The sequence below is a fragment of the Hyperolius riggenbachi genome, chromosome 9, assembly GCF_040937935.1.
Source record: "Hyperolius riggenbachi isolate aHypRig1 chromosome 9, aHypRig1.pri, whole genome shotgun sequence".
NCBI classification, from domain to species: domain Eukaryota; kingdom Metazoa; phylum Chordata; class Amphibia; order Anura; family Hyperoliidae; genus Hyperolius; species Hyperolius riggenbachi.
This window is the reverse complement of record NC_090654.1, coordinates 58,844,242-58,858,332: the sequence shown is the minus strand read 5'-3', so window position 1 is coordinate 58,858,332 and position 14,091 is coordinate 58,844,242. Positions and strand designations below refer to the sequence as shown.

At 46.2% G+C, this 14,091-nt stretch overlaps 1 protein-coding gene across 1 annotated transcript in view; it reads right to left on the bottom strand.

Annotated features, from left to right (window-relative positions):
• The window catches only part of LOC137531602 (galectin-1-like), a 36,797-nt gene extending 23,765 nt beyond the window's left edge, over positions 1-13,032 (bottom strand). Inside the window, exons 1-2 of the mRNA XM_068251546.1 lie at positions 12,969-13,032; positions 7,557-7,706 (exon numbers count right to left, since the gene is read on the bottom strand). Coding sequence (XP_068107647.1) covers positions 7,557-7,568 — 12 coding nt within the window. The 5' untranslated portion in view covers positions 7,569-7,706; positions 12,969-13,032. The remainder of the gene's footprint in view (positions 1-7,556; positions 7,707-12,968) is intronic.
• Positions 13,033-14,091: the final 1,059 nt, after the last annotated feature.

Genomic DNA, 14,091 nt, shown 5'->3' with positions numbered 1-14,091 from the left:
TAGTTTGTCTTGAAAAAAACAATATATATTTCATTTCTGTGTCATAAGTAGGGACAAAGTTATTTCTGATTAAATAGGGACATAGCTAAACTGTCAAAACTGCTCTGGTCAATATGTTGAAAACAAGGTCTGGATGCGAAGTGGTTAATTATACGCTTGTGGAGGATTTCCGCCGTGTCAGCGCGCATCTTGTGCGCTGACCACGGAAACTATTCTGCAATCGTTACAGGGGCACATCTGGCTATCTGAATGGGGTGAGGGGGCACATATATCTAAATAACTTTTGGCTCAACCCATGACCCTGACCACATTCTGTTGTGTGGCCATGCCCATTTTGTCCAGAGGAAAGCGCAATAACTGTCTTTGTCCCCGGGAGCTGAAAACCCTAGCTACGCCTCTGATTATATCCCATACTACCCATACCCAGCAACCTTACAACCTCCACTACTTACACCGAACAACATTATACTAGAATTCAGGATGGGGGAACAAAATAAGTGGAGAGGACATTGAGAAGTTAGGGACATACTTTTGAATCTTTCTCAACCTGCCAGCTGAGGCAATTCACCACGAAGAAGAAAAATGCCAGGGAACCCCTGCATGTCCTTGAGGAACTCTTGGGTTCCAGGCATGGCAGTTTCTAAGCTACTTAGCTCCCAGGGCAAAGGTGTAAAAAATTGCACCCCCCACTGTATGTAGGTATCCAGAGTCAGGGGCGTATCTGGGTAATATAGGGCCTATGGCAAACACTGAGATTGCGCCCCCCCTCCCATCTAAAAACAGCATCCTTTTTCGCGTCCATGTGTTATGGTTGCCTATGTTTTTTTGCTTGGGATATTGCTGAAGTTACTTTTTTGGAAATATCTCTTCTTATTCCCTCTCTGTCCTCTTTTCTAACACTAAGCCAAGTGCACCCTACATATATAAATTAAGTAGCCATGTTCCCCAGATAAGAGAATTAATCTGATCTGAAATCTGAGTCACAGGGGCAGGCATAGCGTTGCAGCACAGTGGCAGGCATGGCGCCCTTGGTGCTATGGCGCCCATGGCAAGAGCCATGCCTGCACCCCTCTAGATACGCCTCTGTCCAGAGTGCTCACACCCACACTATATAGGTAGTCAGGGTGCCCTCTTCCATATACGTAACCAGGGTGTCCCCTCACTTCCCATATAGGTAGCCAGAGTGCCCACTTCCCTTGGCTGCCACCAACATCGAAAAACTTTACAACTTCCACTTTAGTACTCACAGCCAACAGAATTATACACATTGCTACCCACACATTGTTACACTACACCTACCACTATTACACCCATCAACATTATACCCAACACTTAACACACAGACGTATTATACCCACTAATACACACCCTGCAATGTTATACTCCCCACTACCCTTTCCCAGCAGCATTATAGCCACCACTAGCCAGCCACACCCAGCCACACCCAGCAAAACTATACCCACCACTACCCTCTCCCAGGAACATTATACCCACCCCTACCTCCACCCAGCAACATTATGCCCACCACTACTCCCACCCAGCAACATTATGCCCACCACTACTCCCACCTAGCAAAAGTATACCCACCACTACCCTCTCCCAGCAGCATTATACCCACCACTAGCCACACCCAGCAACATTATACTCACCACTACCCTCTCCCAGGAACATTATACCCACCCATACCCCCACCCAGCAACATTATGCCCACCATTACCCCCACCCAGCAACATTATGCCCACCACAACTCCCACCCAGAAAGAGTATACACACCACTACCCACTCCAAGCATCATTATACCCACCACTAGCCACACCCAGCAACATTATACTCACCACTACCCACACTCAGCAACATTATACTCACCACTACCCTCTCCAAGGAACATTATACCCACCACTACCCACACCCAGCAACATTATACCCACCACTACCCCCACCCAGCAACATTATACCCACCACTTCCAGCACCCAGCAACATTATACCCACCACTACCACCACCCCGCAACATTATACCCACCACTACCCCCACAGAGCAACATTATACCACGACTACCCTCTCCCAGCAGCATTATACCCACCACTACCCCCACCCAGCAACATTATACCCACCACTAACCTCACCCAGCAACATTATACCCATCACTACCCCCACCCAGCAACATTATACCCACCACTACCCACACCCAGCAACAATATACCCACCACTACCACCACCCAGCAACATTATACCCACCACTACCCCCACCCAGCAACTTTATACCCACCACTACCTACACCCAGTAACATTATACCCACCACTACCCACACCCAGCAACACTATATCCACCAGCACACCCAGCTACATTATACCCACCACTACCCACACCCAGCAACATTATACCCACCACTACCCCCACCCAGCAACATTATACCCACTACTAGCCACAAACAGCAGCATTATACCCACCACCACCTACATCCAGCAAAATTATACCCACCACTACCCCCACCCAGCAACATTATACCCACCACTACCCACACTCAGCAACATTATACCCACCACTACCCACATCAAGCAAAATTATACCCACCACTACCTCCACCCAGCAACATTATACCCACCACTAACCTCACCCAGCAACATTAAACCCATCACTACCCCCACCCAGCAACATTATACTCACCACTACCCACACCCAGCAACATTATAACCACCACTACCCCCACCCAGCAACATTATACCCACCACTACCCACACCCAGCAACATTATACCCACCACTACCCCCACCAAGCAACATTATACCCACTACTAGCCACAAACAGCAGCATTATACCCACCACCACCTACACCCAGCAAAATTATACCCACCACTACCCACACCCAGCAACATTATACCCACCACTACCCCCACCCAGCAACATTATACCCACCACTACCCCCACCCAGCAACATTATACCCACCACTACCACCACCCCGCAACATTATACCCACCACTACCCCCACAGAGCAACATTATACCACGACTACCCTCTCCCAGCAGCATTATACCCACCACTACCCCCACCCAACAACATTATACCCACCACTAACCTCACCCAGCAACATTATACCCATCACTACCCCCACCCAGCAACATTATACCCACCACTACAGACACCCAGCAACAATATACCCACCACTACCACCACCCAGCAACATTATACCCACCACTACCCCCACCCAGCAACATTATACCCACCACTACCTACACCCAGTAACATTATACCCACCACTACCCATACCCAGCAACACTATATCCACCAGCACACCCAGCTACATTATACCCACTACTACCCACACCCAGCAACATTATACCCACCACTACCCCCACCCAGCAACATTATACCCACTACTAGCCACAAACAGCAGCATTATACCCACCACCACCTACATCCAGCAAAATTATACCCACCACTACCCCCACCCAGCAACATTATACCCACCACTACCCACACTCAGCAACATTATACCCACCACTACCCACATCAAGCAAAATTATACCCACCACTACCTCCACCCAGCAACATTATACCCACCACTAACCTCACCCAGCAACATTAAACCCATCACTACCCCCACCCAGCAACATTATACCCACCACTACCCACACCCAGCAACATTATAACCACCACTACCCCCACCCAGCAACATTATACCCACCACTACCCACACCCAGCAACATTATACCCACCACTACCCCCACCAAGCAACATTATACCCACTACTAGCCACAAACAGCAGCATTATACCCACCACCACCTACACCCAGCAAAATTATACCCACCACTACCCCCACCCAGCAACATTATACCCACCACTACCTACACCCAGCAACATTATACCCACCACTACCCACATCAAGCAAAATTATACCCACCACTACCCCCACCCAGCAACATTATACCCACCACTACCCACACCCAGCAACATTATACCCACCACTACCCACACCCAGCAACATTATACCCACCACTACCCCCACCCAGCAACATTATACCCACCACTACTCACACCCAGCAGTATTATACCCACCACTAGCCCCACCCAGCAACATTATACCCACCACTACCCACACTCATCAACATTATACCCACTACTACCCCTCTCCCAGCAACATTATACCCACCACTACCCCCACCCAGCAACATTATACCCACCACTACCCCCACCCAGCAACATTATACCCACCACTCCCCCACCCAGCAACATTATACCCACCACTACCCCCACCCAGCAGTATTATACCCACCACTAGCCCCACCCAGCAACATTATACCCACCACTACCCCCACACCCAGCAACATTATACCCACCACTACCCCCACCCAGCAACATTATACCCACCACTACCCCCACCTAGCAACATTATACTCACCACTACCCACACCCAGCAACATTATACCCACCACTACCCTCACCCAGCAACATTATATCCACCACTACCCACACCCAGCAACATTATACCCACCACTACCCCCACCCTGCAACATTATACCCACCACTACCCCACCCAGCAACATTATACCCACCACTACCCACACCCAGCAACATTATACCCACCACTACCCCCACCCAGCAACATTATACCCACCACTTCCCCCACCCAGCGACATTATACACACCACTACCCACACCCAGCAACATTATACCCACCACTAGCCACACCCAGCAACATTATACCCACCACTACCCCCACCCAGAAACATTATACTCACCACTACCCACACCCAGCAACATTATACCCACCACTACCCTCACCCAGCAACATTATATCCACCACTACCCACACCCAGCAACATTATGTCCACCACTACCCACACCCAGCAACATTATACCCACCACTACCCACACCTAGCAACATTATACCCACTACTACCCACACCTAGCAACATAATACCCACCACTACCCACACCCAGCAACATTATACCCACCACTACCCACACCTAGCAACATTATACCCACCACTAGCCACACCCAGCAACATTATACCCATCACTACCCCCACCCAGCAACATTATACCCACCACTACCCACACCCAGCAAAATTATACCCACCACTACCCCCACCCAGCAACATTATACCCACCACTACCCTCACCCAGCAACATTATACCACCACTACCCTCTCCGAGCAGCATTATACCCACCACTACCCCCTCCCAGCAACATTATACCCACCACTAACCTCACCCAGCAACATTATACCCACCACTACCCCCACCCAGCAACATTATACCCACCACTACCCACACCCAGCAACATTATACCCACCACTTCCCCCACCCAGCGACATTATACCCAACACTACCCACACCAAGCAACATTATACCCACCACTACCCACACCAAGCAACATTATATCACCCACTACCCACACCCAGCAACATTATACCCACCACTACCCACACCTAGCAACATTATACCCACCACTACCCACACCCAGCAACATTATACCCACCACTACCCCCACCCAGCAACATTATACCCACCACTACCCACACCTAGCAACATTATACCCACCACTACCCTCACCCAGCAACATTATACCCACCACTACCCTCACCCAGCAACATTATACCCACCACTACCCATACCCAGCAACATTATACTCACCACTACCCACTCCCAGCAACAATATGCCCAGCACTACCCACACCCAGCATTATTATACCCACCACCCAGCAACATTATACTACCACTACCCTCTCCCAGCAGCATTATACCCACCACTACCCCCTACCAGCAACATTATACCCACCACTAACCTTACCCAGCAACATTATACCCATTACTACTCCCACCCAGCAACATTATACTTACCACTACCCACACCCAGCAACATTATACCCACCACTACCCCCACCCAGCAACATTATACCCACCACTACCCACACCCAGCAACATTATACCCACCACTACCCACACCCAGCAACATTATACCCACCACTACCCCCACCCAGCAACATTATACCCACCACTACCCTCACCCAGCAACAATATACCACCACTACCCTCTCCCAGCAGCATTATACCCACCACTACCCTCTCCTAGCAACATTATACCCACCACTACCCCCACCCAGCGACATTATACCCACCACTACCCACACCCAGCAACATTATACCCACCACTACCCCCACCCAGCAACATTATACCCACCACTACCCACACCCAGCAACATTATACCCACCACTTCCCCCACCCAGCGACATTATACACACCACTACCCACACCCAGCAACATTATACCCACCACTAGCCACACCCAGCAACATTATACCCACCACTTCCCACACCCAGCAACATTATACCTACCACTACCCCCACCCAGCAACATTATACCCACCACTTCCCACACCCAGCAACATTATACCCACCACTACCCACACCCTGCAACATTATACCCACCACTACCCCCACCCAGCAACATTATACCCACCACTTCCCACACCCAGCAACATTATACCCACCACTACCCACACCCAGCAACATTATACCCACCACTACCCACACTCTGCAACATTATACCCACCACTTCCCACACCCAGCAACATTATACCCACCACTTCCCACACCCAGCAACATTATACCCACCACTACCCCCACCCAGCGACATTATACCCACCACTACCCACACCCAGCAACATTATACTCACCACTACCCCCACCCAGCAACATTATACCACCACTACTCACACCCAGCAACATTATACCCACCACTACCCACACCCAGCAACATTATACCCACCACTTCCCACACCCAGCAACATTATACCCACCACTTCCCACACCCAGCAACATTATACCCACCACTACCCCCACCCAGCGACATTATACCCACCATTACCCACACCCAGCAACATTATACCCACCACTACCCACACCCAGCAACATTATATCCACCACTACCCACACCCAGCAACATTATACCCACCACTTCCCACACCCAGCAACATTATACCCACCACTTCCCACACCCAGCAACATTATACCCACCACTACCCCCACCCAGCGACATTATACCCACCATTACCCACACCCAGCAACACTATACCCACCACTACCCACACCCAGCAACATTATATCCACCACTACCCACACCCAGCAACATTATACCACCACTACTCACACCCAGCAACATTATACTCACCACTACCCACACCCAGCAACATTATACCCACCACTACCTACACCCAGCAACATTATACCCACCACTACTCACACCCAGCAACATTATACCCACCACTAACCACACCCAGCAACATTATACCCACCACTACCCACACCCTGCAACATTATACCCACCACTACCCCCACCCAGCAACATTATACCACCACTTCCCACACCCAGCAACATTATACCAACCACTACCCACACCCAGCAACATTATACCCACCACTTCCCACACCCAGCAACATTATACCCACCACTTCCCACACCCAGCAACATTATACCAACCATTAACCACACCCATAATTATATCCACATTATCCCCCAATGCCATCAGCATCTATTGCTGCTCATGCTTACCTCAAATGCCATTGTCCTTGTCAGTCACAGGAGCTTCAGAACAGCTGCAGAATTCACCCTTCATATATAGAGCAGGCTGCTCTTGCTGCAGCCAATCAGGAAATAAAGGTGTGGCCTGGCTCTCCCAGCCCTTTCTAGGCTTGCAGAAGTCTGTGCATGTAATAAAAAAGATGTAAGATGAATTAAATCTCATGGGATTTGCTAAGACTAGTTTTTCCGGGTACATGGCATGAGGGCAGCGATGGACTGTCACCAGGATAACTGTATTCAAAATTATTTTATAGTCAGGTAGTACTTCATATGCACTTTTTCTTGTTTTTTTTTTATTTTTTTTTATTTTATTTTATACCATTTCATCGCAGCAACAGATCTGACATACATTTTTCTGCTGCTAATAAGTATCCTGTCAATCATGTCTTTAGGGGCTTGATTCACAAAGCGGTGCTAACAGTTAGCACCCTGGTGAAAAGCCCTTTATCATGCCTAAACTCAGTTTAGGCATGATAAGTTTAGGTGTGATAAGTTTAGGTGTGATAAGTTTAGGCATGATAAGTTTAGGTGTGATAAGTTTAGGCATGCTAAGTTTATGCGCCAACTGCGTTAGCACCGCAGTGCACAGCTGATCAAAAGTTTTACGCTAGCAAAGACTGGTGCACTTTGTATAAAGTTTAATGGCGCTGCTTTGCGTGCGGGACTTTGTGCGCGATCTAAACTTATCTAAACTTAGCATGCCTAAACTTATCACACCTAAACTTATTACACCTAAACTTATCACGCCTAAACTGGCTTTTCACCAGCATGGTGCAATGGTTATCATGCCTAAAGTCTTTTAGGCATGCTAACTGGGTTAGCACCGCTTTGTGAATCGAGCCCTAGGTGTGATAACTATAGCACCAACTGGGTTAGCACCGCAGTGCACAGCTGATCAAAAGTTTTGCGCTAGCAAAGTATGGTGCGCGTGAAACATCGCATAGAGTTTAATGGTGCTGGCTGCTTTGCGCGCAGGACTTTGCGCGCGATCTAAACTTGTCTAAACGTATCACGCCTAAACTTATTACGCCCAAACTGAGTTTAAGGGCTCGATTCACAAAGCGGTGCTAACCCAGTTAGCATGCCTAAAAGACTTTAGGCATGATAACCATTGCACCATGCTGGTGAAAAGCCAGTTTAGGCGTGATAAGTTTAGGTGTGATAAGTTTAGGTGTGATAAGTTTAGGCATGCTAAGTTTAGATAAGTTTAGATCGCTTGCAAAGTCCCGCACGCAAAGCAGCGCCATTAAACTTTATACAAAGTGCACCAGTCTTTGCTAGCGTAAAACTTTTGATCAGCTGTGCACTGCGGTGCTAACGCAGTTGGCGCTTAAACTTAGCATGCCTAAACTTATCACACCTAAACTTATCGGGCCTGATTCACAAAGCGGTGCTAACAGTTAGCACTCTGGTGAAAAGCCCTTTATCACGCCTAAACTCAGTTTAGGCATGATAAGTTTAGGTGTGATAAGTTAAGGTGTGATAAGTTTAGGCATGATAAGTTTAGGTGTGATAAGTTTAGGCATGATAAGTTTAAGCACCAAGGGCTCGATTCACAAAGCGGTGCTAACCCAGTTAGCATGCCTAAAAGACTTTAGGCATGATAACCATTGCACCATGCTGGTGAAAAGCCAGTTTAGGCGTGATAAGTTTAGGTGTGATAAGTTTAGGTGTGATAAGTTTAGGCATGCTAAGTTTAGATAAGTTTAGATCGCTTGCATAGTCCCGCACGCAAAGCAGCGCCATTAAACTTTATACAAAGTGCACCAGTCTTTGCTAGCGTAAAACTTTTGATCAGCTGTGCACTGCGGTGCTAACGCAGTTGGCGCTTAAACTTAGCATGCCTAAACTTATCACACCTAAACTTATCATGCCTAAACTTATCACACCTAAACTTATCACACCTAAACTTATCATGCCTAAACTGAGTTTAGGCATGATAAAAGGCTTTTCACCAGGGTGCTAACTGTTAGCACCGCTTTGTGAATCAAGCCCCAACTGCGTTAGCACCGCAGTGCACAGCTGATCAAAAGTTTTGCGCTAGCAAAGTCTAGTGCACTTTGCATAGAGTTTAATGGCGCTGCTTTGCGTGCGGGACTTTGCACGCTATCTACACTTATCTAAACTTAGCATGCCTAAACTTATCATGCCTAAACTGAGTTTAGGCATGATAAAGGGCTTTTCACCAGCGTGCTAACTGTTAGCACCGCTTTGTGAATCAAGCCCTAGGTGTGATAAGGGGCTTTTCACCAGCGCGGTGCAATGGTTATCACGCCTAAAGTCTTTTAGGCGTGATAACTGGGTTATCACCGATTTGTGAATCAAGCCCCTTTTATTATTATTATTGATCTATAGCCTCCTGCCCTTGAGAGCTTACACTCTAAATGAATCGGGAGAAAACAAGAGATAAGGCAATGCATAAGAGTTTCAAATGGTGCTTATCTGTCATTATAATATTATATCATAAACAGGATAAAAAGTTTGTGGTATGGTTCACCCCTATCAAATTATAACAAATATCAGACATGCAAAACAGTGTTTTGTTTTTTTTTTGTTTTGTTTTTTTAACCAAAGTTCTTGTAGTTTATTCTTTCTTAGCAACCTCTCCAAATCGTGGACAAAAAACATGGGCTCAAAGAACAGACTTCCACTTCACATACAAAGACTGCCTGACACGTTTTTCGCGACCAAAGGCCGCTTCCTCAGAGGCACACCGTTTACAAACATCCGTAAAATAGCAAAAGATACCACCACGATCTGGAGTTTCAAATAGAGACTGCACTCAGCGGCGATGTCTGCACACTCATGTCTGCACACTCATGTGAGTGCAGACATCGCCGCTGAGTGCAGTCTCCATTTGAAACTCCAGATCGTGGTGGTATTGTTCACTATTCTACGGATGTTTGTACACAATGTGCCTTTGAGGAAGCGGCTTTTGGTCGTGAAACACGTGTCAGGCAGTCTTTGTATGTGAAGTGGAAGTCTGGTCATTGTGCCCATGTTTTTTGTCCACGATTTGGATAGATTGCTAAGAAAGAATAAACTACAATCATAATATTATGCTAGGTACACACGATGCATTTTTGCGGTCGATTATCTGTCCGGTCGAATAGCGCCACGAATTCCTGATCTTCGCCGAATAGTGCTCGCCAGCGAACAATTCGGGCCATCTCTAGTGACGGATTCTATATTTGTGCCCTTGTAATTTTAATTTGCTAGGATTCTATTTGGCTATTTAAATACAGATGTAATTTGATTTATCTTAGGTGCGTACACACATCCAATCTTGATTGGCCAATTTTATTACTTCCATGTAGTAGGACGGACAAGTTTTGAATGCTATAAGACTGTGTTGGTAAGTTCTTATACTACATTGAAGTGATAACATTGGCTAATTAAGATGCACTTAAAGGGAACCTGTACTGAGTAAAATTATTTAAAATAAACACGAGGTAACTTGAAATGAACATTACATAGTTACCTTGCCATCAGTTCCTCTCAGAAGCTCACCATTTTCTTCTTACAGTGATCCCTTCCAGTTCTGACAACATTTTGTCAGAACTGAAATATATCAGTTGCTGTCAGTTATATATCAGTTGCTGTCAGTTACAGCTGAGAGGAGAACTGATGTGTTCATGTTTCCCTATAGCTCAAGTGGGCGATGTTACAGTTTAACAGTGTGCTGACCAGGAAGCTGTTATGGGGTAATGGCCATTTTCAAAATGGAGGTCGGAGAATTCCATTGATCACAGTGGACAAACAGGACACAGGAGAGGAAAAATAGATTGAGGAGTAGACTACACAGGAGGTAAGTATTACTTGTGTATGGTTATTTTGTCTTTTAATTTTCAGTTCAGGTTTTTTTTAAAGAGACACTGAAGCGGAAAAAAAATGATGATATTATGATTTGTATGTGTAGTACAGCTAAGAAATAAAACATTAAGATCAGATACATCAGTCTAATTTTTTCCTGTACAGGAAGAGTTGAGAAACTCCAGTTGTTATCTCTATGCAAACAAGCCATTAAGCTCTCCGACTAAGTTAGTCGTGGAGAGGGCTGTTATCTGACTTTTATTATCTCAACTGTAAGTGAACTGTTTACTTTTTCTCTGCCAGAGGAGAGGTCATTACTTCACAGACTGCTCTGAAAGAATCATTTTGAGTGCTGAGTGTTGTGTAATCTGCACATATTATAGAATGATGCAATGTTAGAAAAAACACTATATACCTGAAAATAAAAGTATGAGAATATTTTTTTTGCTGCTAATCTTCTAGAAATTATTCATAGTACACAACCAATGCATTATACCATATATTTTTTTTCGCTTCAGTGTCTCTTTAAGAAGTAGCAGACCTTCAATGGGGATTCTTGTCTCTTGTATTATTAGTATGTATAGAGCTTTACTCTTAGGGCCCGTTTCCACTATAGCGTAGCGGAATCGCCGGCAAATCACCGCAGGCGAAATCGCCTGCGGGTGCGATTCCGCATGCGTTTTTTGCCGCAATTTTGCATGCGATTTCGCATAGGTTAGGGTAATGCGATTTTAACCATGTCACTGCCTGTGTTAATTAACATGGGTACCTATGCGAAATCGCGTGCGAATTCGCAGCAAAAAACGCATGGGGAAAACGCATGCGATTTCCCTATTAAATACATTGCGTGCGATTCGCCTGCATTCCACATGCAAGCGAATTCTGAGGGCTCTGCCGTGCAGAAAAATCCTGCACAGAAAAACGCACAGCAAAACTGACAAGTGGAAACAGTCCCATTCACTTGTATTGGCTGTGCGAATCTGCATGCGGGCAACGCATGCGGATTCGTGATAGTGGAAACGGGCCCTGACTCGAGTTTTCTTCCTATATTTATCTTTTAGGTTGTGAGAAATATACTCGGTCTTTAGTCAGCATCATAACTAATGCCCCCGGGTTATTTGGACTCTTAACTGAAGAGCAATTGCTTGATGGACAGATTCAGAGATAATACAATCACCCTGAGGGAGACTCTGTCCTAAAAAAACTTCTTTGTTAGCAGTAATATGTAGTGTTGTCCTCCGGCAGGTTATGTAAAGTGAAGCCAGGCCTTGTACAGACGCTAGATAATAGTTGCCTGAGAAAATAGTTTGCGTCTGTCTTTGCCAAGAAAACAGCATGTGTACAGCTGTTCCACAGTGCTGTTAAAGAGGAACTCCAGTGAACATTTTACTGTTGGCAGGTGATGTAGCTGCTGCATGTTTTTTGGCAGTTGGAAACAGCTGTAAACGCGTCCAGTGAAAAATGGCGCCGGCTAAATAATGGCGCCCCCTTCTGCCCGATATTTGTTTAAAACTATATTTATCGTTTTAAAGGACTTCCGAGGCAAAAATTAAGAAAATCACACTGTACCTTTTTATTAGCAGAATCCACGGAGGACGTCCTGCCCATCCTCCGCTCCGTTCCGCCATCAATGCAGGTCTTTCCGTTCCCCTATGGCTTGGCCCGACCCCACCGAACGGGTCGCATCGATTCCACCTCTAAGATGGCCGCCGCCATGCTCCGCGGCTGCGCAGTACGCTTTGCACTTGGGGAGCATGATACGCGGCGGGAGGCGGGCAATAGGCTGCGCAGTCGCGCTAGCGGCAAAGCGTACTGTGCAGCCGCGGAGCATGGCGCCGGCAATCATGAATCGATTCATTTAATTCAATACAAAAAGAACCGGCTCATCAGAAGAAGAATATTCAAAATCGATTTTCTCAAAAACTATAAGGTCTTTTTGAAAAAAAAATTTTTCCTCTTGTTCACAATTTTTGTCTTAACATTCCCTGCAAATTGGTGTTTTCAGCTTTTAAGGGGGCTGTGCTATTAAACATTAAAGTCAGCGGGCAGATATTTTCCAAAGGGCAGCAAAACAGGGCCTAAAACGATAAATATCGTTCAGACAGGCCAAAAAAAAAGTTGTAAAACGATAAATTTCGTTCAAAAGGTCGGCGCCATTTTTTAACCTTTTAAAACGATAAATATCATTTGATAATGTAAGTGAATGGGGCGCCATTTTTATCCATCGGTGCTGAACGCCATTTTTCACTGACCCGGCTGTAAACAGCTATTTCCCACAATGCAACAAGGTTCACAGACAGGAAACTGCCAAAAGTTCGAACTTTTCTTGTGGGAGGAGTTTCTTGTGGAAGGGGTTTCAGCACAATATCAGTCATACAGCGCCCCCTGATGGTCTCTTTGTGAAAAGGATTAGATTTCTCATGTAAAAGGGGGTATCAGCTACTGATTAAGATAAAGTTCAATGTTTGATCGGAGTTTCTCTTTAAGTGGTGTACATATTACCCAGTCATCCTTCAGTTCCGTGCAGGGTGAGCCAAAAGACGGCTAACCCCGCTGAAACTCGGGGATAATGTTAAAAACAATTCTCCGAGTTTTAGCATCTCGGTGGAGACACGTAACTATTGTCGACACCCGGAGTACCGGGATTTCTTGAGCAATCCCCCTGCACTGCCACAGCCATAATAACTTTATG